Genomic DNA, 27,327 nt, shown 5'->3' with positions numbered 1-27,327 from the left:
CAGACACATTATGAGCATTGCAGGTAGTGCATTAAAGATAATGATGCATAATAAATGCTGGATAATAAGATTACTCTCTTACATAATAGATGAGTTATATCAAATCATGTCAAGTTGTGTGCGATTATTATTATTTTCTAAATGGGCCGACCTGTTTGCACCCAGATCCCATTTCAACTGAAGCTGATGCAACAAAATGCAGTCAAAATTTAAAGTTATTTTTATTAGAAAATCACTTTATAAAAGCTCTATAACAATACATACAAGAACATTTGAACAAAAGAATAAAATACTTCTGGCATATCTAAAAACATTAAAGAAAACAAACGAAGCAAATAAAAAACATTTCTCACTATAACATCATATGTAGACATTTCAATCAAAAAACTGAGAACACGTATTACAATCATATGTTAGTAGATGTGGTGCATTCACAGAAGTGTGGAGAAAAAATAAGGCTCTCAAGGACAATCCAGGGGTTTTCAGATCTGACTGTGCGCCTCACATGGTCTCTCTCTCATCCCAGACAGTCGTGACAGTGCGTGGAAGTGGTTGCTGATAAAAAATGTTTGGCCTTCATACTTAATAACAGCAACAACATGTTTATGTCTCTCATCTGAGCCATTTCAGTACTGATGGGGGATAAAACTGCTTTCAACAAGTGTTATCATAGTTATTATAATCTACTGAAATGTAAGATTTAACCAACTCCAAGGGATTTAACCAACAGGGCTGTTCTAAACTGCTGATCTTAACAACTTCAATACTATGTGTCTATACCATTAATATATCTTTTTTGTCCTGCTATTGACTTAACCCTGCGTTAACCTTGGACCAAACGTCAGGTTGTGGATGATTCATGTTTGGTTTGAACTGTGTTGAAACTTGTCATTTCAAACCTGCTCTCTTCAGTGTGAATGATTGATTACTTTTGCAGGAATTGCTCCAGGTTCGTTTGATTTCACCCAGGGCGAAAATTCCATGCAAACCCTTAACACATCGCCTAATGCCATGTGAGAACACTTGCCCATCTTGCCTCATTTTCATTTTCAAGTCACAACAGGAAGAAGTTAACCGTGCTAGGATTCCTTTGATAACATGGAACAACACTTGACACAGGTTCCCTATTTGTCCAATTTGTCCATACCAGCAAAACTAGCTGAATAGCTGGATTTGACTTCAAGATGATGTCAGGAAAACGGCACGTTGATTGACAACATAACGTGAAGAAGGCAGCTGGCTAGGAGAGTGGAGTGCATTCAATAACATGCCCACCTTTAAGATGTTAATCTGAAGATATGTTAGGTAAGCATGGTACATTGGGATCAATCAAAACATCACCATGTAGTTGGGTTAGAACTGTTTTGTTCTCATGCTCACACTACGAAAGAACAGGGTCCAGACCATGACCGCTTTCTCAGCAGGTTTTTGTCTGTACGACCTGCAAGTGGTGCGTTCCGATCTGCCCCAAACGAACTGCAGCAGGGGGGGGGGGGGGGGTATGTGTGTATGTGTGTATACCTTAGTGTAAAAATTGATCTCATAGGTTCAACATGATATATCAACTAGTATGTAAAAAAAAGTCAGCCCCTAAATGTCCATGTATGGCTGATTGGGGCCAAAGTATAACAATCTGACCGATACCTGCTTGCATGCCACTGGCGTGACGTCAATTGCATCTTGCGGGTGATTTGGGTATTGATTTCCTGACCTGTACATCACAAGATCCACATCTGAAACAGCAGACTCTAATTGAACATGAATTGATCTTCTGTCCATTCAGTTCTGTAACTATGGCTGCATCACAATAACATTGCCTCTTACCTCGACGGGCGTCCTTCTCCAATCACGTTTTATTCTTCCTCATATGAATGTTTCTGGAACAGACTCTCTATGGGGACAACTCTCACAAAGCAACAATCATCACAAGGGATGCTTTAATGTTCCTATTTTGACTCTTTGAAATCCAACTTTCCTGCAATCCTCCTTGCATTCTTGAACAATGTGCGTTCAAGATAGCTGCCTCTATTCCGCAGATGTATGGAACCTAATCCACATATGCCAACAGGCATCCCTCCAGCAATCTTACTGCCTGGCTTGCTATAGATGCTTCTGTCCCTCTGTATCCCGCTTCTCAGTCTGAGTCATCTTCTTCTTCTTCGTCTGAGCTCGCCTCCTCCTCCTCTGAGGAGCTGGGATCTTTGGTGCTGGCCTCTGAGATCATGCCATCTGAACTGTCAATCTCTATGGACGTCTGTGACATGTAGAGGTGGACGGCCCCGGATGGGTGGCTGGTACGCACAAGTGTACACACGGGGGACAAGGAGACACATTCAAGGGTAGAAGTAAGGGTAACATGCACGCGCACATGCATGCATGACAATCTCATGAATGATTTATGGTCATGCATGTCCACACGTATGTCACACACAATGTAAACAGGACAAATGCAAGCAGACAACATGAACACAGCAGTGGGGACATTGGGTTAGTCACACAGGGTTAACAAAAGTCATCCCAAGTTGTGAGTGGAGCTGTATCTTCAAGAGAAATCATTTCAAGAGGGAAAACTATTTCCTTCCTTTGCCAGATCGTTGATGAGAGATTGGGTTTGAAGTAAGAATAAATCTGATCATCCGAGATGAGTTGTCTTTTTCTTCATGCACCAGGAGTCTGGCACCAGGAGTCTGGTGCATGACTTATCGCACAGTTTATACTGTATGTTATTCATTTGAGCCATTAGTTACAGAGAGATCTGAAAACCCAAGAAAGAAGCTAAGACGTCCCAGAGATGATTTTGACAAAATAGCACATTGTTCAATACAGACAAGACAAGAAATAATTGTAGAATCTTCTACAAGCTATGAAGTTAAGCTGTTTTGTCATAGAAATTCAAATTGAATTATGCAATCAAATTGGATAAGTGTCTGTTTCCAACAAGTGCACCACATTTCAGATTCTAATTATTTGACAGCACCATTAGTATATCTGAAGGAATCACACAAGCAGGCTAACAACACCTGAGTCTCATTGGAGAAATACAGTGATACAACCTCAGCGATCAGTAGTGAAACAAACAAAAATGTACACCAGCATAATCCTGTGGATCCAGAATAACTGCAGTTAGGTGGATCAGACCACCAATACAACCATTCATTGATAAAAGCTTTGTCTGGGATTTTATAATATGATTTGGTAATTTGAGTTACACCAAGAATGTAACAGAAACAAGAAAAGGGATTTTTCATTGTTCCAAAGCTTTGTTAGAATATTACATCAAATATGTGGTTTGTATTGGGAGTTTGAAATGTATTAGTAAGGAAGTAAACAGCAGAAGAACACCATTATTCTACTGCTAGCTCATCAAAACATTTATTCTAAACAGGAAATGTGTTTGGAAGCCCATTTAGCTAAACAGGAAAAGACAAACAGATAACACAGTTTTGTGTTTCCAGTAAGGCACACAGTGACGTCATAAAAGATAAAGTTTCAGTTTTCTGGCTTAAGTATCTACAGCATTTTATACAACAACAAATTTTCATATAGTGTCTGGAGAATTACAGCTGATGATCAGCTGCTCCAAGTCTGGGCTCCAAAGACTGTGATTGGAGTGGAAGCAGGAAGTGGAAGTAGGAAATAGCACATTAGAGCCCCAGGCCCCCGAGAAGGACATGCCCCGATCCCCAGAGTTAGTCTGAGATGGAGAGAGAAAGTGTATAAATTCCACTCCTCTTTTCCTCTCTCTTTCACCCTCTTCTTCATTTCTCTTGGTCTTACCACACTGTCGGGTCTTTCCTCACTTTGCGGGGAGCCTCCTCGCCCCCCTCCTGGCCCTGTCTCTTCCTCTTGCACCTCCTGCAGGACACGATGATGACAAGGATGACGACCACAAAAGCGATACCGCCCCCGATGGCCAGCGCCAGAATAAGAAGGTCAGAGAAAGAGGCTGCAAGGAAGAAGAATGTAAGGAAAGTGTGCTCACTTGTTTGACAATGCAAAATCATCACAACCATTTCAGTGTGTAGATGTGTGTTCTGCAAGACACAGGTCTCAAGTAAAGACAGACTAGTCAAAGTGAAATCAATGGACCTAAACTTCGCGTTTCAAGTCTTAAACCATTTTTTCGTATTGCAGAATAATCCTTTTTACACAAACACATAGATGCTCTTTACAATATGTATGACTTTCTCGAAAAATGATATGAATTGATGTCTGTGAAGTGAAATCTCAGTCCTCCAGATGATACATTATTTGATGAAAATGGACATAGATGTGACTATGTGCTAAACTATATACTATAACTGTATTGGTATACTTTCTAATCTTTGGTTTGTGAAAGTATTTTCAAGTTAAAAGGCTGAAGTGGAACTGAGGTCACAATACAGTGAAGGTTTGTTATAAGAATCATATTTACATATATCATATTTACGTGAATCATCAGTTAAAACACTGATGCTATTTGCAGTACACATATATAAATATGTCTCTGAGCTGTATATGTCATCCAAACCCTCTGACCTGTGGTAACAACAAGGAGCCGAACCACTCCGGCATTGCCATGAACATCTGGCGGGTTCTTGACATGGCAGGTGAAGGTGCCGTTGTAGATGAATTTGACTTGGTGAATTATGATGGAGGCATCACGACCCATGATGTCACCAGCCCATGATACTTTCTTCCTGAAACGGCCCTCTACTGGCGGGTATGGTTTCTGCTGGTAGTAGAAGACCTAACGGAAGAGATTCATTAGTGTATTTGTTTGGGGGTGAAGATGGATTGCAACTGTCGGTGATACAGAAGGTCGCTCGAACTAAAGTGAGACTTGTGCTGGTGGGGAACGAAGGTAATTCAGATGGCGCTGTAACAAACTGCTGCTTCTCTCGCTCTCCTTTTCTCTCTGACACATATGCACATACACTCGCACACAGACTGTCTTAGGCGCTCCCTAGTGACTTGGATGACTCATCGACTCCTCTCTCACTTGGCTGTGGGGGTGGACGCTCCCTGATACAGTGAGATGGGGTTTGTGGTTTTATCTTGCTCATTTGCAAACAGGCACACACACACACACACACACACACTTGCTTAAACAAAGGCACACACTCACCGACTCGTCATGTCCAGGTCCGATGGGTCTAAAAGTCCATGACACAGTGAGGGTATTGGTGTTGATGGAGGCCAAACTCTGGAAAGTGCACTTTAGGCGGGCATCTGTCCCATTGACCGCCTCCACTTCATTGGACGTGTAGACACGCATCCCACTGACCTGCAGCATGCCTATATCACACACACACACACACACACACACAGCAGACTTTATTTAAAAGGTTGAACCCAGGGCATACAGAGCTAGATCAATACAGATACAAATAAATATGTTGTGCACGAAACACAGATGCAACATCAATAAATAAATAATACATAGAATAGATCACAATAACATATGTACTGTAACACACAAAACAACATAAATTCGCCCACACCACTGCCTTGTGCAAGTACGCATGCAGTGTACCACCCAGTGACCCCCTATCCTACGCGTTGACGCTGTAGGAAACAAAAACAACCTTTTATTTGTCACATAAGCATTTTAGAGCATTGTGCGCTGAAATACCAGAGTGGCAGATTGGATCTGAGATCATCTGATGGACTGCCTGCAAAAATGTAGATCTAGATTAGATCAAGACGCCAACTCTGTGACACTCTGTGACACACATGAATGATAGGCATGGATGGAATATGGAGTCTGATGTGTGTTCTGCGGATATGGCTACATCAATCTTTATGCGCTACGCTGAATGAATGGACTGGAAGAGTGGAAAGAGACATTAACAATGATTTGGTCCTTCCACATAATGATGGATGGAGCTCCACAGAAAGGGGTTGACACACATACACGGACACACACACATACACGGACACACACACACACACACACATCTACAGTATAATCGCACCATCACTATCCTGGGAAGTGACATACACGTCCTAGTGCCTGTCTGGCAGCCTGTCAACTTTAGGTCGCTGATCCTGTCTCTCTTTCCCCTGAGGTCAAAGAATTTTGTTTATCTGGGCACATCCACCCTGTAACTCTAACACACAGAGGAAAGGGCGTATATGCGGGCACGTGTATGTGAGGTTATGTTCACTTGTCTCAGTGATGGCTGGTCCCAGACACCTGATCACTCTGTATAATGTACTCTGTGTATATTAATACTGTCAGGAGCTGTGTGTGTCCTTATTAAAGTCAGTGCTCAATCACAGAGCAGACAGCATTGACAATACACTCAAAGTAGCCAAGAGGTGTCCCAATACTTTAAGCACCCACCCAGGATGACACCAAAACAAAACAAAACACTTGATAAGAGCTCTGACTATTAGAGGCACTTCAGTCTGACAGATGATCTAACTGACAAGCGTTACCTAAGTGCATGTGTTATCAGAGGACACAGTTTGTGTGTAAGTCAATTTGTTGTTGTAAATGAAAAGCCACATCCCCTTAGAATATTAATTATAAAAGCTAGATAACTATTCATTTGAATTCAAACCTTGTATTTTGAATATTCATTTAAATTGGAATTAATATATGCATATTATACACATATATATTTAACCTTTGCAATGGTCTAGTGTTCCTTTGTTGCTGTACCACCGAGCACACCGAGTGTAAACACGCTTTTAGGTACTGTCTTTATAATGCTCTCTCCCAAGATGCCTGCTCTGTTCTGATTTGCCATTGGTGTCAGGTCTGCGCTGGCAGCACACAGATTACAAAAACGTGTACTTAACAGAACAAAACAAAGCTTTGAAGGCAGTTCAGACCATAAACTAGAAACTCACACACACACACACGCACACACACGCACACACTATATTACAGTATAAAAATGTCAAAAAGCACAACAAAACCCCTTTTAATCTTGTTTCTACTGTTCAAAATGAGGATGGTGTAGTTTGTTTGTTTTCCCTATACTGAATAACAACACAAGGCTCCTGGCACTGAAATCAAACGAGTGTGTGGAGGTAAATTGAGCCATATTGTTGCTCCTGCCTTATAATCACAGTGAGTATTGAGGCAAGAGCTAGCTGGGAAAATGTCAGCGGGGGCTTGGTTCCTCAGGCAGCATGTTCTGTTCCTTATCAGGCTGGGGTGAGTTTCCTGTTGGCTTGGATGAGAGAGCGGGGCGACCAGACGGCCCCTGCACAGCATTAAACAGAGAGGCTTCTCTCTCATCGCCGGCACTGACAGAGCTCCAACAGCCTAATGTGTTTTAAATGAGCCTGATGAAACCTGGGAGGAGTGGGTACGAGTGCAATACAGGAAGAGTACACACTGCAAAAAATAACCATCACGTCAAATTAAAAAAAACCTCCTTCACACTCGTAATCTTGTTTTTTCCTGCCAGTAAAATGAGACTGATTCACTTTGTTCAATACAAAAGAAGCTTACTCTGGAATTTGCTGTATCATTCTTAATTTGCGAGCTTTCAACCTACATTAAGAGATTGCTGCTTAGGTAGAGGAAAATGTTGACGTTGTTAATTTGCAATGGAAACAAACGTATCTTCAGACACTGGCAGATATTTTCCCATTTTAAATACAAAATGCGACTCTAACATGATATCGATTGGCTCAGTTGGATTCTTTCTGCAGTGCAAAAAATGACCCTACCCTGCTCTTCTCTCCCTCTCTCTATCTGGTTTAACAGGTTGAGTGTATGGAAATGATGAAGCTGGAATATTAAACTGTATTTAGAGTATTCATTAAGCACACTGAATGAATCCCTGTTGGGCAGGACCGGAGGTGTGTATGCATGTGTGTGAGTTCTATCTACGAGGTGAAGGGTCTTTAAAACAGATTGATTCTATTTCAAGGTTGACAAAGAGGATCAAGTCTTGTTATTTTAATGCATGATTACCCAATTTTAAACAGAAATACATGTTTGTTCATATGCAGCATAGAAAGGAAACATGCATAAGTCACTCTGAGCAGCTACACTTCTGTAGCTGCACGCTTGTTTCAGGGTATACAACACATTTAGAATTCTAAAGCATCTGACGCATTTATTCGTCACACTTCATCTATCAGGACAAATCTAAAATCAGCCATGCTCTCAAATGTCATTTAGAATTTCTGATCTAACCAAAAATGACACATTGCTTCTCAATTTGCTGTACATGAATTCAAAACGGCGTGGCTAATCTAATTTGAGCAACAAAAAGTAAAAAGCTTTCAAACTAAAGCGTCTTTCAGCAGTTGTTAGATTAGGAATTTGGGTTAATTTGATCTATTTGAAGGTAAAAACAGCCTATATACAGTGCTTCAATTACAGTACTAATTTGTTCCGGAGGCTGTATGTAGAGTACATGATCAGGATTTAAGTGGTCAGGCACTAATTGGTGAGGAGGATACATGCCATTACATGAGTAAAGACATAAACAAGCTCATTTAGACCAAGATAAATAAGCAGAAATGAAAACGTAAAACCCTGTGAGTGAATAAGAGTAGGGTGATTAAGTAGGTGAGTGAGTGAGTGAGTGAGATAGTGAGTGAGCGAGTGGGAGACGTAGATGGAGAGACCGGATAAGAGAATGAGGGAAAATGTATTCTTTCCATAATTGCTGTCTGTAAGGAAGAGATAATAGCATTCGTTTGCTTGTTTGTCCATCCATCAGTCGCCCCATTCTTAAGCTCCAGAGCGTCTCTCTGTCCAGTCCAAGTCATTGTTTATGTCTGAGCATCCTGCCAGGCCAGTGCTGACCACACCCAGTATCCAGAGAGAGAGAGGGAGAGAGAGAGACCACGAGAGAGGGAGAGAGAGAGAGCTTTCACGGCTTATTAAGATGGAGCTATGCACCCCGCAGAAGAGGGCTGAGCCAGGGTGCAGTTTGAATATGAGTCCAACCTGATTATGTTTGAGATATATCTATAACAGTGTTAGACATACTTGATTTGCTGTGCAGACATTTAGTCTAAAATGTCCCCAAAATCACAAAATATGAGCAACAATTCAGAGCAACAAGTGTAACTCTACCCCCTTCTCTGTCTATGAAGGTTCTCAGTCATCCAATGTCACTGGATATCTTGTAGTTTAAAGCAACTAGACTTTGCTGTTTTGTCTCATTCACATCTTGAGCCACATGGTCACCTGGCCCAAGGTGTGAAAGATTCCCAAAGGATAAATACCAGTTTACTACCCACCTCTGATTGACGAAGCTACACAATTCATTCCATATATCCCTCTGAACATCAAAGTATCCATTAAATGATGTGAAAAAAAATGAAATGAAAGAGATATGTTCCTCTCTTCCCTCTAATTAAAAAGATCAAATTAGAGTCTTTGTGTAAAATGTGCTGCCACTTTACTATGTGATAGCCTGAAACTATCATAGGGATTATTAAACATTTCTCCCACATGGGATGTCACCTCAGGTCAGCATTTGGCAGCTATTGCACAAGCCGTAGGTATATGTGTGATGCGTGTGAGGAAGTCTGTCGATGTAAGTTCCAGCTGTTTCCATTCATTATCAGATACAGCATCGGGAACACAGTGGGTTTGCGTGCATTTGTGTATTGTGTGAGTGTGTCTCATTTTTAATTAGACGTACTAGTGTTGGTGTTGGTCCTTCAAATCTGCCAGTGCACCATTAAAAAACGAACTTGCTGAACCTTTAATCCACTTTATTCTACCTCTCAACATGTTGCACTGGTCCGCCGACTCGTCTGTAGCCAAAGAAGCCAAACCACTTTCCTTTACTGTAAAAGAATCAAACCAGGCCCACTTTACTGTGATTACGTCTGCTTTGCTTGGCAGTCACCCCAACACTGTGTGAGAGATGTTTAAAGAGGCAGGGAAATACCACAAGTGCTTCACATACCTGTATGACTTCACAGAAGGGTGTGTCTTTGTGTCCAAGGCCTGTGTGTGTTTTTTCCTAGATCACTCCAAACAAAAGGTTTTGCTTGATGTATTGAACTCTTGCCTTAACTGAACAGAAAATTGGTGTATAGAAGTAACATAGTCGACTCCTGAGCACCCACAGAAGCATTTAAGGTCAGGGTTTGAGCGTATACACACCATGATATCCCAGTGTACTTACACAATGTTTGTTATATATTAAAACCCAATGGGATTCACTCAGGACATATGTCTGTCATTATAATTATCACAGAAAGTGGATGTTTACTTGTTCACATGCATTACGGAGACTGCAGACATCATCATGATGTCATCGTCATGTCAAAACAGCTTTGTTCTTCAGAAACATCTGGCAAAAATATTAATGAATGTAATTAATTGTAATCAATGTAATGTAATTCATTCATTAGTTGATGTAAATGTGCTTAATATTGTAAGAATCTTACTCTCAACTCTTTGTGAAAAAGTGTGTATTAGGTGCTTTGGGACTGAAACTAAAGAAAGAACAAGTTTATCCAGATCTACCAGGGACAGTCCTTTCCTGCATTTTGATGATGCTTTCCCTTGCTACCCCCTTTCTACATTATGATTACGGAAGTCCTAGCTCTTCTAGGTGACGTCTTTGTCTATCTGAGCTATTTTGACTATTGCTATTAGATTTATATTGTATTTATTTCACAGTCTAAACATTTGAAAGTTCTGAAAATGCTTTTCACTTTTGTTTCAACGACTCCAAATCTCAAGAATTGCCTCCTTGTCTGTGCACAGTTTTGTGAAGTTACCATCTTCTACCAAAGTCTTGAAACCTCACTCTTGCTATTTCACACCACCTAGTGCTTACAGACAAGTATTAGAAGTATTAGGCTGCCCAGCAGTTTGGACAAGGGGAAGCTTGCATCTGACAAGCATTGCAAGCTCCAACCATCAGAGAATACTGGACCTGACTTAGAACAATGAGTCATACTACAATGGGTTATAGGTTTCTTGGCGATAAATGAAGGAAAGATGCTGAATTTCTGAAAAGGTTGACAACTCCCTGCTGTCTGTGAGGGTTCATCTCAAAATACTGGAGAACACAGCAGGGCCTGCCGATCTAGCAGATGTGGTAAAGGTCCAGTGTTCAGCTGTGTCCACATTCTCACAGTGGGAAGAGTTCTATCGTTCTAGTGATCAGGTTCTATATTGATCAGAACTGAGGAAGACTTTCGGAAGAACAACAAATCGTTAAAGTTAAATTCCCTGCTCTATCCCAGGTAGGGAGTCTATTCAACAGCCAATGAATGATCTATAACAAGTGGTTAAGGAGCGATGAGTTGATGGTAAAAGCCAAAACAAACCCTTGATCAAAAGGTTGTGGATACAAATTGAATGTTTTGGGCCATTTTTTTTGCAGGCTACAGTTTTGTTTTTGTTTTGTTTTTTTACAGTTTTACAGTTTTAGAGTCTGGGACATTTTTAGCATATGGATACCAGAGAAGTCTAAGGTTTTATCATAACCATGTACATGTTCAACGTTGGATAAATAAACATGAATCCAAGCTGACTTCTTCCAATCCTATAGCAGGTGGGGGTGTTTGATAGGGAAAAGACATTTGGGTGCCACTTTAAGAGAGGAGACAAAACTCTGTGGGAGAAATTGAGTAATTGATCCGACCCCTTGAATCAGGAAATTGCTTTCATTACATTATTTACTTGACAATGTGTTTGGGACCTTTCCTCTTTTCATTACAGCTCAGAAACAAAGGGACCATAGCAGGAAACCTGATTCTCTGTTGCACCGCTCTGAGAGGAAACACTCAGGACAGGACCTAGCACACAAAGAAGTCAGTGGATCACAAAGAGCCTCTTCTCTTCCTCTTTGTGAGGAAGAGGTTTCATAAGTCTAGGTTTGGCTTTTTTTCCCCTCTGTTTTTTTTAAAGGGCTCTCTTTCATGGAGGGGGGCATTGAGGGCTTGGAATAGCAGGTTCAGGTAACAGAGTGTTTGTGGAGCCGGAGCACACACATTTGAGGGAGATCAGAGCAACAGGGAAGCGAGAGGAAGAGGGTCGCTGTAATGGGAAGGAACTGCTGTGATCAACAACAGCAACTGTGTGTTCTACACATTTCCTCTCCTCCCTTCACTTTTTCTTGAACAAGCTCAAAGGACATGACTCTGTAGCAACAAAAGCATATATGACCATGACCTTAAACCACACACACACAGACACACACACACACACCTCAACATCAATGCTATACCACTCTCTCTCCTCTCTATGCTGTTTTCAGTGCTTCCTCTGTGAAATCCCATCATTAGCTCTGCCTCTGCGGTAATGTCTTTACCAGCATTTTGTCTGATTGTGAGCAAGATATCTCCAAACATAATGGTTGGAATGGATGATATTTTGTAGACAAATGGGGCTTAAATCCAGGCAGACTTGATTAGACTTTAAGACGGATCGAGACCAGGACTGGACAGTTTTCTTTTCCTTTCTATAACTTAACAATAAATTGAATTGGTGACATTCTTACTACTTAGCTTACAAAAACCAATGCACCCATCTTAATTCAGGCATGTGTGAGCGATGATGGACTATCAACAGATGCAGTATCACCCAGATAAAATGTAAGATCAGACAGAGGTCGCACTTTCAAGGCTAGAAACAAGATGATTGTTCCACCTGCAACGGAAAAAGAACATTTCATATTTTCTGCAGCTATAGAGTGAGTTTCTGTGCTCTTTACTACTTTACAGCATCACCACTCATGCTGACTATCTAGGTCTTTTGTGTGTCTTTTTCTGTCTTCTGAGTGCTCCAAATAACTCGGAAACAAAAATAATTTCATCAACAGAAAGACGTAAAGGTACCACAACAATGGATTTCACTGAAAGCATGTTAGTGTGAATCAAGTCAGTTGCCTAGAGACACACATAAAAGATTGATTTATAAAAAAAAAAAACACATCATGAACTGTGACAATGATTGTGCATTTGCCATGTTTATTCTGTGGTTCTCTCTATAGACGTATACAACACACACACACACACACACACACACACACACACACACACTGTCGTCTGAATACATCGCAAAGATCAGACCGACTGGACCCTGCGCATCTCTGCATCTCTCCATCTCTCCATCTCTCCCTCTTTCTCTCATTCTGTCTTTCTCCTCCTTTATTTAGCAGCGCCTGCTTCCTCCTGGCCAATTGTAATTCATCAGGCGGTGGCATACAGGAAACCAGGAGTGGGTGAAGGAGGATAGGGGGGTTTAATCCATCAAACCTCTTCCACTCCCACCACGCAGCTGACTCAACAACTTCTCCCCTGGTTTACAAACTCCTGGGGGGCCGTCTGTGGAGTACACTTCGATCTGGCTCACCACAGCCCACAGGCTCGTTCGTGTTGGACTGATGGCCCACTGCTCTAAACACTTTATGATAGTATTACTATCATGAAGCCAGACCTGTCTGTATGCTTGGTGAGTCCAAAGCTGATGATTGACGCATTATAAATGCAGATTAAAAGCCACACAGAGGAGCAGGGTCACACCTTTGGCCTTTTATTCTCAGGCTTTATTCTCGACCTTCAGCCGCACCTTCTCTCATTTAAAAGACTCAGTCAGTTATTTAACAGGCTGTGTGTCATGTGTAAGAAACATTGAGCACTGAGCAGTTAAGTAATAACATTTCAAACAATACCCTGGCTATTTGAGCTATAAGAAATATTTTTCTTCTCATTCGATTTTACTTTCCCTCAAATATTGATCTACATCGGATATCGATTGGCTTGTCTGTCTATCTGTCAGCCTTTATTACAGGGGATGTGCTGGAATCCATGGTCTGTTTTGAAACTTTGTAATGCTTTCGTTGATCCAAATCTTCTTTCCATTACTGTGTATGCACAATGATTGAAAACGGGCCCTTTCTCAGGAACAGGAACTCTCCTGTTGTTTTCTGATGGGTCAGCTGCCAGAAAGGGAAACTGTCGTCATTATTTTTGCAGCTTTCATCAGAAATCAGTTAACTTTTATCAACTTACGATGAATTTCCCGCACGCTGGTTGCTTCATCAAATGACTCAGACATTTTCTGGCAGTGCTATTTTTCCACTGAAACCCAGCGGAGGTGTTGCTTATACTGGAAGACCAGGTTGTTTACTGTATTTCTAAACACTTTTAAAGAGCGAGTGACCACATGACAGAAAGCATGCAAGAATGCAAATACACACACATACAAAGCAGGCTCACAAATCTGCTGTGTTTGTACACACAGATTGATGCACTGCCTATGCACACATGCACACGTAAATACATGCGCAGACACAAACACAGAATTCCTGAATGAATTTCCGCACAGATACTTTGTAATGAGTGGCAAATGAATTTCAAATCCCGGTTTAAGCTTGACAGCCTCATGATTTCAGTATTTTAGCTTGACGCTCCTACGCTGCACAGCTTCCTCCTAAAGCCTCACTGTCAGGGATCGATGCAACCACGTCATTATCATCTCTGTTCGCCTCCGGGCAATCCCATCAACAGACATAAAGGCCAGACGTCCTCATAGGTGCGTCAACACAGTGCACCACGCCAAAAACCACAGCCATTATTGGTTACATTCGCTATTACTGAGCAGAGATTACAGACGACACAATGGGAAATGGCTTTTATGTCCCAGTAAACCTGAAAACAATGAGCCGCTTGTCTACTGTAAACCTGAAAAAGTCTGACTGAAGCCTAAACAAGCGGTGTACGTGTCGCAGTCCACAAAAGCTGTGAGTGTGTGTGTGTGTGTGTCTGCTAGTGTGTTTCCCCCCTTTAAGTCTGAACAAGTTGCCGCACGTCAGCCAGGCAGCACGACAGACTTCTGGATGCTTCAGGAAGAAACGATTACCAGGAAGCAACAGGAGAAAACCTAAGACCAACAACAACAGCCATTTATCATCATCAACCACCACGGCAGATGAGCAGATAGTTTCATGGAAACGTTGCTTCTTGCTTCCTGTTTGTGTTTGGTCAAAGAAAGTGGAGGAATTAAGCACTCCTACTGTAAACAGGGAGAATCGTTTGTTTGCTTTGAGTGTGTTTCATTCACTAATTAGCCAATTAGAGAGTGTTAATGAGTAGTTTTGGCTCTTAGACACTCCTTGGTGGTCACACACACAGGCAAAATACTGTACATTGCAAATGTTTCATCAGCAACTAAGATCACATGCAAATTCTGCCATTTGTGACGTTTTAAACTTCAAAAACTGTTTTAAATCAAGGCTTACAGATGTGGCATCATTTGAGAAATACTGTATAATAATCTTTAGTGGTGTAATTAATTGACAATATTCATTTAAGAGTGGAATGATTGTGATTTGTTTGGAAGTGACACAAATCTTCAGTGGGGAAATCTGGATAAAAACAATCTATTTAGATAAATTAAGATGGGATGTGGATTCAAATTATACCGGAAACATCTTACAGATTTTGTTTATTTATGAGGGTTTAAAGGAGAAAGATTTAACTTTGGGTTCTTTTATCTTTTATCTTGGTGGTGGTGGGTGATTCTGTGCCTCCACATCCATTTGGGCAACGAAACACAAGAACTCTTTGTGACTTATCTTTGAAATTTCATCTCTCAAAGTGTGCTGAATGACGTCTCCGACTCCAACACTGAATTTACTCGTGATCTGACCTATTTTCTAAATAACGCAGTATTTAGGCTTTTTTTTTTTTTTCAAACATACTGCTTCCAAATGCATCTCATCACGTAACACTATCTCTGTTTTTTGTACAGGCACACAATGTAGGAGCAGCGTGTTTACAGTATCTGTGACAGCAATGACGGATTCCTACTCCTGCTTCATTTTGCGATTACATTTGCAACAAAGGGAGGAGAGGAAGATGATTAAATATGCTCTTTTTCATATCTTCTTGAAAATAAACTCTTGCCGCAACCTGCAAGTAGTGTATTTTGATGAGTGGCTATCATGTCAAAACAGTGCTGATGTGCTCGCAATAGTAAATGCTGCAGTCTTGATTTAACGTCAACACAGTGTTTCAGTTTACCTGAAGTGAGACGGGGGAATGAGAATTACATGAACATGAAGTTAAACAGGTTTGTTCCTAGTTGTACTCTTTTAAAGGCAGACGTGTGTGTGTGTGTGTGTGTGTGTGTGTGTGTGTGTGTGTGTGTGTGTGTGCGTGCCTGTGTGTGTGTGTGTGTGTGTGTGTGTGTGTGTGTGTGTGTGTGTGTGTGAGTGTGTGAGTGACAAAAGTGTGGTACCGCTGGGAGGCAATCAGCTCAAACATGTTATATCAGTCACATGCTGATACTTGTTTGTTCCACTACACCACCATCTGATTATGGAATGACAGATCCACACACACACACACATACACACACAAGAGCCATGAGTGGATCCAACACTGTCCACTGGCTGTATGATCAATATAATCCACTTATCTGAGCTGGACACAGATTACCTCAAGGTTAAACAGCCCTGATACCCAATTCATGATATTAAACACCTCCCCACTACTTAACTGTCTATTTATAGTGATTATTCCCAGTGGACTCTTGTTGTCTGCTTCTGGGCAAATTGTTTTGATCTATCTGACATACCCTGATTCTTCCCTCATACGGGAAACAGGTGGGACTTATCTGCTTTCCAGCGGGCAACACAATTGCCTCTGTGAACATAAGCACGGATGCGCATTCAAAAAGGCAGGAAAGGAATCATGTTGCTTGAAGACAAAACACAATGCGGGCCGCGGATTTAATACTGAAAAGTCATTAATTTGTCGGAACTGACCCCTGCTGTGCTTGTTGTTGTTGTAGAGCTTTCTCAGGATTTCTCCTCAGTAACCCACCCGGGGGTCTCATGTGCCAAGTTCTCCACTTCCCAATGACGCACGGCGGGTACTTGGAAGTGGAGGTCGGGGTTCCCTGTGGAGCTTTTGACTAATGGACCATCCCTGGTTTGCTCGTCTACTTTTACACTTATGGAAGGTCTCTTAAGGATCATCCTGTTTTGGCTGTTGGGACGTGGAAAACTACAGACAGTGAACTCGTGGGAAAAGCCGATCGGATATGCGGCGTATGTGTGTAAACTGAGCACAAAAAGCTATCAGGATCGAAATATGAATACGGAATTCAACTACAGAACAATCTAGAATCATACTGTCTCTCGGAATATAGGTTAAACTAAACTTGATCTCACCTGAGGCTGCTAGCCCGGACAGGATGACGAGGAAATGGAACCCTTTTACGCACATTGGATGGATAACAGGTTGTCCAATAAGTCCAAGAAGTCCAAGAAATCAGTCTCAGTCGAACCAAAGTGACTCGGCAACACAAACAACAACAACAACAACAGCCGAGAAAGTATGTTTTTTTTTAACTTCCTTTGAAAGAGACGAAAACGCGAACAAGTTCTACGCGGTCGTCTCCTTCACTTTGTCTGCCCCAAAGAACGCGTCCCAACTCGCCGCTGGCCGCATACACTTGCTTTCACGCCCTCCCACCTCCGTTTTCGGGCGGAGTAACACGTCTCGGCCTCTCTTATCTTCATCTCACATGTTCAACTCAACGCTGCCAAATTCTTAATGGTCACCCAACTGGTTCTGCCGCTGCGTAAAACACGCATATCCGAGGCGCCTGGCAGGACTGTTGCGCAAGATAATACTCTGAGATGTTTGAAGTTCCATGTTATTGGTAAGGTGTGTGTGTAGATAACATTCCTATATGATCAAGTTATGGTTCAGTAACTGTGTTTTTGATTCATTGTTTGTGTTTTAATGGGTTCCTCTGCCTCTATAAAGCAGCATTGACTTGCATTATGTTTGCTCATGGCGGCTAATTATCATAATTTAATTAATTTTCTCAATATTCATGCAATACTTGAAACTACATACGTTACACCTGACATGATCTAAGTGATTCTGATCAATGTCACTTGATCATATCAGATATGTTGCAACAGATATGTTTCATATGCATGTTATTCCTCGGGGGTTTGAAATGTTTGCATGGTATTCCAATTGAAACCTGAATGAAAGTAATAAACAGCTTTAAAGCGCAGTGAATTGACTTTATAGTAGAGCTAACACTTCAAGAATGAACAAACACATACCTAATTAGGCCATATGCAGATCAGTGGTTCTCAAACTGTGGTGCATGCATGATTGGTGGTACTTGAAGTTTCCCCTGATGCCATCCTAACTTTTTTTTTTTTTTATTGCGGACAATGATTTACAAATGTGATAATTATATTAAGAAGAAACATATCTAAATGTAATAAAAAGAAAAAATGTATGAAACACTTCTGGTTTGAGCCACTTGGGGGCAGAGCAGCACTTTGATGTGTGCTGCCTTCATGGTTCATGGTAACTTCTTGTTCTTCTTTTTATTTTATAGGAAAAGTGTCATACATTTGATTTTAAAAAGTTGACGTCTGCAGACATTATGACTCATCTGTACTAAATATGAAGATTACGAAGGTGCATTCTAATAATCTCAAACTGTAATAAGTAATTATAGTGTCACTAGTCTTCATTAGTCTAGGATATTATGACAAGTATCAATTTTCTCAAAATAAATATTTTCAGGTTAAGTTATGGGACAGTTACTTATCGTTCACATGTGAAAGAGCAACTAAAACGACTCACGGTTAATTGTACAGCAATAATATTGTACTGAAATTGCCAGATAACCTTTGTTTTGGAGTTAAAGTATATTTACTGTCTAACTATAAGACTAAGTACAAAATCAAATCAACAAACCAATTTAAAGAGCAGTCATATGAGAATTTACATTCAGTTTGACTTCATCTTGAGGTTTAACTATGAACACAGAGAAAAAAATGCTTCGTGTGTGTGTGTGTGTGTGTGTGTTTGTGTGTGTGTGTGTGTGTGTGTGTGTGTGTGTGTGTTTGTCTGATAGAGAGAGGGAGGGTGGAGAGAGAGAGAGAGAGAGAGAGAGAAATTCTTTGTCTACTGGAACCTTTTGACTTACTGAACAGTTATAAGAGAGAGTTTACTGTAATCAGCATTGAGTTGCATTTATTCATAAATCTTATCGATTTAGAGAAGAGACAGAGAAGGAAAATCAGGTAAAACAAACATAAAACAGAGGATCATATGAAGAAAATGAGGCGTTTGGGTGTCTGGGTCGTGTTTGCTGCCCTCCGGCTCATCTCTACTGTGAAATCTGATGATATCGGTAAATATAACGTTTTAAGTATTTGAAGATAATAATGTTATACTTGAAACAATGTGTTTGGATATATGAAGTATGAAATGTGGCATGTTTCCAAAGAGACTTGTTGGGTGTCCTGTTATTTCATTTACGCAGTGTGTAACTCTCTTTGTTAATGTGTTGTATTTTTCTCTGTATATTTCAGTCAGTGAGTTCAAATCACCATATCTTCCTTTATGCTTCTTTGTAATGTAATATTCAGTCATTTTTATTGTGTATGTTAAACACGGGGAGACTAATTAATTGAGCAAAACGTCTAACTGTGTGTTGTGTGTTAAAGGTGGTGTAACATTTGTGGGCGAACACTTCACAATGCGGTGTCCAGGAACAGAGGGCGTAATATGGTACAAGGATGAAACAAAAACAAGCGGTTCCGAACAGACATTGAATCACAAGTATGGTCAAAGCACTGAGGGCTCATATTTCTGTCAATACAACGAAACCACAGCAGATCCTATCAATCCTATCAAAATCAAAACCTATCATTTCTTTGTGAGAGGAAAGGGTGCGTATAAATCTTTACATTTCCAATTGCTGTTGGTCCGGTTTGTTGTTTTAACTGTTGACCTTCATCTTCCAGTCTGTGAGAATTGCTACGAGCTGAGTGGAACTCTAGTTGCTGGGGTCATTGCTGGAGACGTGGTACTGACAACAATGATGATACTGGCGATCTACAAGTGCCGCAAAACGAAAAACCCTACAGGATCAATGCAGGCTGCCAAAGGTAAGAACACACACCGTCACTTCTCATGAAGAATGTCTGACCTGCAAAGTATTGACTTATTCATGTTAGTGGAGCATGGCTATCACCTGATGTGTTCAACTAAACACTATGTTCAAACATTGTTTCCTTTTTTCTCACTTTTAGTTGCTGCTTAAATTTTGTCATTTGCCTGAAAATAAAATTGGCTTTTGAAATTCTGCCTGCAATCATCAAATGGGGCCTCAGAAATTATGCAAGGCCATTTAGGTTGATTACAGAGCGAGTGTTAAAGGAAACGGATTACGTCATAATTCTCTTGTAACTATTTTTATTTGTATTCCTCCAGAACCAACTTATAATTAAAATTTCATTTAATTTCATTTAAGATCAGTTTTTCAAGCCTTTTTCCGGTATTTGTAATTTTGTAGACAAACGTATTTCAAGAGTACTAGAATCAAAGGATCGGCACTGTATCTAGCCATGTATCTTTTTAGAGTCCAGATCTTCATAAATCAATTTCAAATCCATTGAAAAATGGAAGATAAATTACAGAAATAACTTTAAACTCCAGATGTAACAGATTATACTTAATATTTCCTGCAGTTGATAATTAGACCGAATTTGACGTGACCAAAAAAAAACTTTCACCTCAGCTGTGCGTCAATGACTGAGACTTCATTTAGATTTAAGTCTTCTGACTCAATAACATTACACAAGCCTTTTGGACTGCTTTGGACAATAAATACTTCAGGATTGACAGTGGAGGACAGGATTGTTTGGACTAGAACAGTCCTCAGTTGGCTCAGGATAATCTGGTTATCTGGAGGACAGAGGCGGCGTTGCTGCCAAGGTTGCTTGTACACCTGAGCAGATCACCATGGCATACGAAGTCCCACAGGGTTCAATTCTGGGTCCTCCATTCTTCTATGTCCTGTATATTCTATAGACTGATATAATTCTCTCTCTGATTTTGGCAATAAAGAGGAGAGATTCAAACGTTACTGCTCACCTTCATTACATGGACATAAAGATTAAAGACCAGATTAGAAACCGTTGTGTTCTAATAGACTCTGGTCCTACCTTAGCCAGTAAAAAAACAAATGATTTTACACACCCAGCAGGTCTGATCTTAAGTCCCTTTTTATTCTAAATGGAAAAACTCTCTTACTGGCCTCGGCCTTTGATGGATTGCGGCCGTGTAATCCGTTTCTTTGCTATTTCACTGTTATCTGACTTTTTTGACATTAAAAAATAATTATCATTAAGTATGTTATTATATTATATTATATTATATTATATTATATTATATTATATTATATTATATTACATTACATTGCCCTGGCTTGATTGTGTCAACTGTGATGAATGTGGTTCATGTTTTTAAATATTAATTTTAATATTCAACTAATTCCTAATTTGTCAGTGTGCATGCAGACATAAGAACAAACAAATATCACAACTATCTTTGTGTGCGTGTCAATGTCCTGTGTCTGTTATCAACCCAATCCCATGACTAAGATATCAATGGAATAGAAATAGTTTTTTATTGTTTCTGTGTTTATTTACAGCACGCCCTCATCAGGCACGCAGTAGGCCTCAAAATGACCCGTCACCCTATCAGGTCGGTACATAAAAACAACATTTTTACTTTGCACCAAAACTGGAATCAATTTAACATTTACCATTACAACACAAACTTGCATGAAACCAGCCCTGATGACTTTAGAGGTAATTGAACCAAATCTCATTAAAAGCAGATTATTTCAGTAAGGTTTACAAAGTACAATATGGTAAGGATTCACACCTTATCTGCTCTTTCCATTTAAATTACATATATTCAGAACAAAACCTTTCACACACACATTGTATGACATGGAGGTCCTCTAATATCTTTTTGTGTGTGTTTTTTTAACAGGAGCTGAGTACCCACACTCGCGCCAACGATCCTTACTCTGTCGTCAACAGGACGGGCTAGACAGCAGTCACCTGAAGGCAGCGGGTCACAGGCAGAAATACAGGGCAGATAATGGCAAACATGCGTGCACGTGTGTCATTATTCATCCTCGCAGTAACATGCCAACACTGACGTTTGTTCTTTGTGAATACAAATGTTGTGCACATAAGAACTCATATTACTCGTATCAACTTATTATTCAGATTTTTATAGTTTTTATTAGCAATTGAATTACTTTAATGTTTTCTTTCTCATTTTCTTCAAGCACAAAACTTCTCTGACTGACAATTGTTCTGACTAATGTTTAACCCAAAAACTTGTAGGTCCTGCACTGCTGCTTTCTTACCTTAAATCTAATATCCGCATCTATGTAGTCTAATTTACTTTCAAAATGAAATCCTGCTCTGTTTTTTGAGATGTTTTTGTCGTATTTTTAAAGGAGTTAAATTCTGTCGCTCTAGCAACCTTCAAATTTTGATTTGCGTCTTGTTTCCGGCTCATGTCCCTTGTTCACCCTCTGTTAAAGAAGCAATCACTTGATCCCACCGATCTCAGAAGGGCAAAACCGATTTCTAAGCTCCAACGGCCTTACAGAAAGCAGTGGCAAACTAACTACTGTATTTGATGAAAAATAATTGAATCTCTGAGATGTTTCATTCTGCTTTAGTTGCCATCATAGTAATGATACTGCTCTTTCAAAGTCTCATAGATCTTAATCGTGCTTTTCACACCATGGTATCTGAGTAGATTGGATGTTGACAGGTCTAACATGGTGATGGAACATGGTGGAGGGAAAATGCAGATGAGAATATGGAGGAAGTTATGTACTGTTTTGTTTCTACAAATGGTGCAGAATCTCATGAAGACGATGGCCTCTGGGATTGTCTTAACACTTATCAATATCTGAAATACATTGCACATAAACTCAATGGCCACTTGATTGGATATACCTGTACAATCCTAGATAATCAAATATAACACCGTTGCTATAAACTCTACATTTGTGAAGCTGTTAATGCTCAGTTTTTGTTGACATAGGTGAAGATTCAACTCATTGCTAATGGCTGCAGCTATAGTAAGTTGTGGTGCTGTTATGCTTGCATTGAAAAAAAAATATTTCCAATATTTTGTCCAACCTGACTGGATTATGATGCATTGTACAGGTGTGTCTACTAAAAGTCGCCACTGAGTGTATATAGAGCTGAAATTAGCCGTCACATAGAGGATCCTGTTTGCAAAGCTAAAGAAGAAATATTACACCCTTGGTTGAAAATTGTGGATTGTCTGGGAATATCTGCTGAACGAGCAAAGATGCTGACACACCCAGAGTTTGGGCACACAGACTTTGGAATTATCTGTCGAGATCAGGCAGCAAATTGCTTTTCCTTCAAATCTTTTTTAAAGAGTTATTTGCCTGGATGAATTGTAGTCTACCTGTTGAGTTTTTTGAGAGCTGTGTATAAGAAGTGCTCTGTAACTTAATATTATATAGTGTTTGCTATGAAAAAATAAAGTAACACACCTACCAAACTCCCTTTCTCATTTCCTGTCCTACTGTTGAGATGCTTCTTCAGATTCGTGACACATCGAGAAGCCTCAAAGCCACAACTCATATCCGCAACACACCCACATACGCTCCACTCTTATCAGTTAGTCTTCATCATTCGTCGCTCTCGTGTCGGTGACAGTTGTTGCACACGATGCCTTCATGTCTTTGGAAACATGTGACACATCTTTAAGACATTTCTGAACATTTTTCATGTGGAGTGGAAATGTTGTGCCATGCATCATCGTTCAGTTTCTCGACATTAACGATGGAGATGAAAGCACCACAGAATGTTTCTGTTCCGACCTAATGATTGATATTTGTTCTGTCTGAGAGTCTCCAGCTGTGAGGAGGGTTCAGCAGAAACACTCCCACACTTAATGCTCAGTGATCTACATCCACATCTGCTGTGTGTGTGTTTGTTGTTTGTTTGTTTGTGTGTGTGTGTGTTCTTGTGCATGTGTGTTAGTGTATTTTTGTCAGTGTGTCTTAGCAGGCAGGAGCTTGCATGACATAGACACACCTAGGTGTGCCTAGTGTGTGTGTGTGTGTTGGTGATAGATTGTCTGACACAGACACAGCTTCTTCTGAACCATGTCAAATTTCTCTCCTATTCCTCTTCTCCTTTCCTACACCTGATCATCCATGTTCAGTCTGTCTGGTTCAAGCACTGTGAAATAGAACTTAATCAGCTTTTTGGCCAATATAAAGCAAGACCTTCGCTCACATTATCTTGTAATCAGATTTATAAAAAGCTTTGTCATGCAAATCTTTGTGATAAATACTTTTGTAAACTCGTCCAAACATGTGTCCTCCTGAATCAGCATCATTTTAGCTGCAGATATGTGGGAGCTGCATGTTGCTCGCCAGTGTACAGATACACTACAAATGTGGCCTGAGTTATATTGCACCTGTTGCTAGTTCATCAAATGATAAAGGTGCTGGAATGTTTTCCATTAAAATTGGTGTCTAACACTTTTCAAGAAAAAGGCAAGAATCTCAAGAAATGCTCCATCTTGTAATGTTAAAGAAAGAGACCAAGTCGCACCTAATCATAAAATTCCATTGATATCTGTCAGTGTTCTAGATATCCTGCTAACAAACACTCATGAAAACGACACTTGGAAAGCAAGAAAGGAGAATTATATATATACATATATACATATATATATTTAAATCTTGCAAGTAAAAATGTCAGTCGTCAAAATTCTTCTTTTTGTTTTTATTGATTTCTTTTCATCAGGTGACCATTACGGCACCCTCTGGACCTACATCTGTGGAGAAAAGGACTGTATATAATGGATTCAAACACATTGTTCCGCTGAAATGTTCCCAAAATAATAGCTGCTAAATACTCGATATAAGATGCAAAGCAAACAAAGCGTCAACAGCTGACTCAAAACAGCACAATATGTATAATGAGCTACAGAAGTTATAAAGCATAGGAAGAGCAGATTTTAACACATTATGGAGGAAATTTATTCAAAATGTTCACTCCTGCAGGTCGTTGTTGAATTCCTTGTTCAGCTTTTGGTGGAGTCACAGGAAGTGTGTCGGCATCCCTCTATTTGGAGAGCACATCGTAGGTGTCTTTATCACCTTTGAGTCTCAGTGGCTGAAGGTGGGGCAAACAAAGTGAGGAAAAAGAGAAAAGACGGATGAGAAATATGAGAAAACTCAAGTTTGGTTGATAGGTAAAAGCATTTCTGTTTACCTGGTAATGGCTATTGGGATCTCTGCTGCTGCTGCTGCTGCTGTTGTGTGGTATGAGATGCTGTCTGTCCAAGCCTAGCAAGAAATATCATAATGTGACAATATAGACTTGCAGAAGTTATGAATCTAGAATCTAGAAATGTTGACAAATATAGTTCAACATTTACACTTTTATATTGATGTGCACATCCAGATGAAGATGACATGTTTGTGCAGTCCTCTGCTCTAAACTAAGGTTGATTTATTGTCTATTCTGATCAAAATAAATAAATATGAGAGGACACAAAATCTTTCAAAAAATCATTAAGTTACAGGTCAAATCCCAATAATTCATCTCTATAACATAATAAGATAGATAAGAATATGATGAATATAATGTGATAAAATGGAAATGGTAAGGGATGCAAAGAAAGACAGACAGACAGACAGACCGACAGACTGACAGACAGACAGACAGATTAGGTAATGTCTTACTCGTCGTGGTCTGACTAGGAGATGCAACCAGATAGACAGACACTCCTATCACACCTGTTGCTACTAGATTTCCGACAACCATTGCGATCACTGAGGCCGTGTCGAGCTGTATGCAGTTGTCACAGGCTGGACAGATACACACACAGACACACACACACAAGACTCAAATGTATGCTGACAGAGGGATGTAAAATGGCAAAGCTACAATGGTCGATATGTGAATTTTGTATGAATTATTATGTCAACAAGAAAACGTAAAGTTCTAACAAACACACAGTCGAGTTTGACTATCACATATCTGTTAAACTTCAGGTTTTGATGCACTTACTTCGGAATTTTATAAAGATTTTTTCTTCTTCTTCTTTCCCGTCCTTCTTGCATGCGTACTCCCCTGTGTTCTCGTCGCTGTACGCCATAGTGGGCCTTTCCCACTTATCAGCTCCTTTATAAATACTGGAGCCTTCAGCCTTACAGGTCACCTTTATTTCATCGGGGAGCTTCATTACTTTAAATTCGGATTTTGCTATTTGTTTGAAGGAAATGAAAGCAGAATTAAATGCAGTTTGCAGACGATGCATTTGTTTAATTGAAGAAAATTCCAGTAAGATGCAAATTTGAATTCAGATATGAAATCAAAATAGTCTCCTTACCGTCCACACAGCTGACAAATGCTGTAGAAGAATTTGAAAAGAACAATTATGCTTAAATGAAGATGATTTCCACTCACATACAAGACATTTGCAAGACGTGTTTTTCTCACCTCATTCCAGAAATCACACCAGAAACTTACCAGTCAGTGTGAAGAGCAGCAGCACACAGGCCAGCAGTGCGATATGTCCTCTCATTTTGTCTCTCTCCTGATGACAGAAGATATATAATGATATCATATCCAGCACACGGTGAGAGTGAACACAAAGCAGGAACTGGAGGGACGCCATTTTCTGCGCTCACTCAACCATTTTAGTGCAAATTTTCCTCCAACTGGTGATTAAAAGTAGAAATGTTGAAAAGATATATTACCCAGAGTTAATTTTTGATGACCACTAACCTTAAAAACAAAGATCTCCTGTGCGGCTGTTGTCAAAGCATCCAGTCACCTGTTCTCTCAGTGTGTCAGTGTCTCTGTGTGCGAGCAGGAAGTGAACGTCATTGGTTTGTTATCCGTCTCATCAAGCTTTGTTGACTTCTTTGTATCTGATGCCTCATGGCTTCCAGTAACTGGAGCCGTATTTTGCAATGTGCAGGCAGACAAATTCAACTCGATGGGTTTGGAATTCAGATGCATCAAAACAGGGTGTCCTATTGATTGATAGATAGATTGATTGATTGGTTAGACTGGCTGAAATTTGCTTTGGAAGTTGCTCAGGGTGATGCACAGTGCAGTAAATCACAGACCTATTTGTGTTAAAACAAGCACATTCCTAAAAGGTTCCATGCATGTTATTTTTGTATTTGGATGTAAATGAAGGTCCTCGCAATCTGTGTATCACTCGATTATCTGTTCTCAGTGCAGAAGAAGCAGCAAAGAGACGAAACGTTACACTCATAACACAACACTGCTTCCTGTATACCCTAACCCTCAACAAAGCCACAACAACTCGTGACTTAGACACCTGGCACACACACACACACACACACACACACACACACACACACACACACACACACACACACACACACTTGACATTATGACTTACAAGCTTTCATATTTTTTTCAGTTTTTCATGTATGTCACCTTTTAGTGCCCCCTGGTGGTTGCCAATACACCTGCAGCAAATCCAGTTTCAATC

At 40.2% G+C, this 27,327-nt stretch overlaps 3 protein-coding genes across 5 annotated transcripts; 1 reads left to right on the top strand and 2 right to left on the bottom strand.

Moving 5' to 3' along the window:
* Nucleotides 1-202: 202 nt before the first annotated feature.
* On the bottom strand, nucleotides 203-17,410 carry LOC142993444 (myelin protein zero-like protein 2). Its single transcript, XM_076144186.1, has 5 exons — nucleotides 17,112-17,410; nucleotides 5,108-5,277; nucleotides 4,519-4,729; nucleotides 3,778-3,946; nucleotides 203-2,291 (listed from the first exon to the last, which is right to left on the bottom strand). The coding sequence occupies exons 1-5, from the start codon at nucleotides 17,164-17,166 to the stop codon at nucleotides 2,135-2,137; spliced, it is 762 nt and encodes a 253-aa protein (XP_076000301.1). The 5' UTR covers nucleotides 17,167-17,410; the 3' UTR covers nucleotides 203-2,134.
* A 1,408-nt stretch (nucleotides 17,411-18,818) lies between these two features.
* LOC142993435 (T-cell surface glycoprotein CD3 epsilon chain-like) lies at nucleotides 18,819-23,298 on the top strand. The gene is made up of 5 exons (XM_076144175.1): nucleotides 18,819-19,111; nucleotides 19,428-19,652; nucleotides 19,728-19,871; nucleotides 21,419-21,471; nucleotides 21,766-23,298. Exons 1-5 carry the CDS (start codon nucleotides 19,030-19,032, stop codon nucleotides 21,823-21,825), a joined length of 564 nt encoding a protein of 187 aa, XP_076000290.1. The 5' UTR covers nucleotides 18,819-19,029; the 3' UTR covers nucleotides 21,826-23,298.
* Nucleotides 23,299-24,551: 1,253 nt separating this feature from the next.
* Nucleotides 24,552-26,724, bottom strand: LOC142995408 (T-cell surface glycoprotein CD3 epsilon chain). Of its 3 annotated transcripts, none has more exons than XM_076146441.1 (7): nucleotides 26,586-26,724; nucleotides 26,328-26,394; nucleotides 26,188-26,208; nucleotides 25,866-26,066; nucleotides 25,538-25,663; nucleotides 25,065-25,138; nucleotides 24,552-24,965 (listed from the first exon to the last, which is right to left on the bottom strand). In XM_076146441.1, the coding sequence occupies exons 2-7, from the start codon at nucleotides 26,380-26,382 to the stop codon at nucleotides 24,915-24,917; spliced, it is 528 nt and encodes a 175-aa protein (XP_076002556.1). In that variant the 5' UTR covers nucleotides 26,383-26,394; nucleotides 26,586-26,724; the 3' UTR covers nucleotides 24,552-24,914. The 3 variants fall into 3 exon arrangements, with proteins under 3 accessions (XP_076002556.1, XP_076002566.1, XP_076002575.1); XM_076146451.1 differs by having other exon boundaries at nucleotides 25,866-26,060; XM_076146460.1 differs by lacking the exon at nucleotides 26,586-26,724 and having other exon boundaries at nucleotides 25,866-26,060; nucleotides 26,298-26,394.
* Between the last annotated feature and the right edge of the window lie 603 nt (nucleotides 26,725-27,327).

The sequence above is a fragment of the Genypterus blacodes genome, unplaced genomic scaffold (assembly GCF_046128005.1).
Source record: "Genypterus blacodes isolate CSIRO-AG114 ecotype Tasmania unplaced genomic scaffold, CSIRO-AGI_Gbla_v1 ptg000003l_1, whole genome shotgun sequence".
Taxonomy (NCBI): domain Eukaryota; kingdom Metazoa; phylum Chordata; class Actinopteri; order Ophidiiformes; family Ophidiidae; genus Genypterus; species Genypterus blacodes.
Note: the sequence above shows the minus strand (reverse complement) of the source record. Positions and strands in the feature narration are given on the sequence as shown.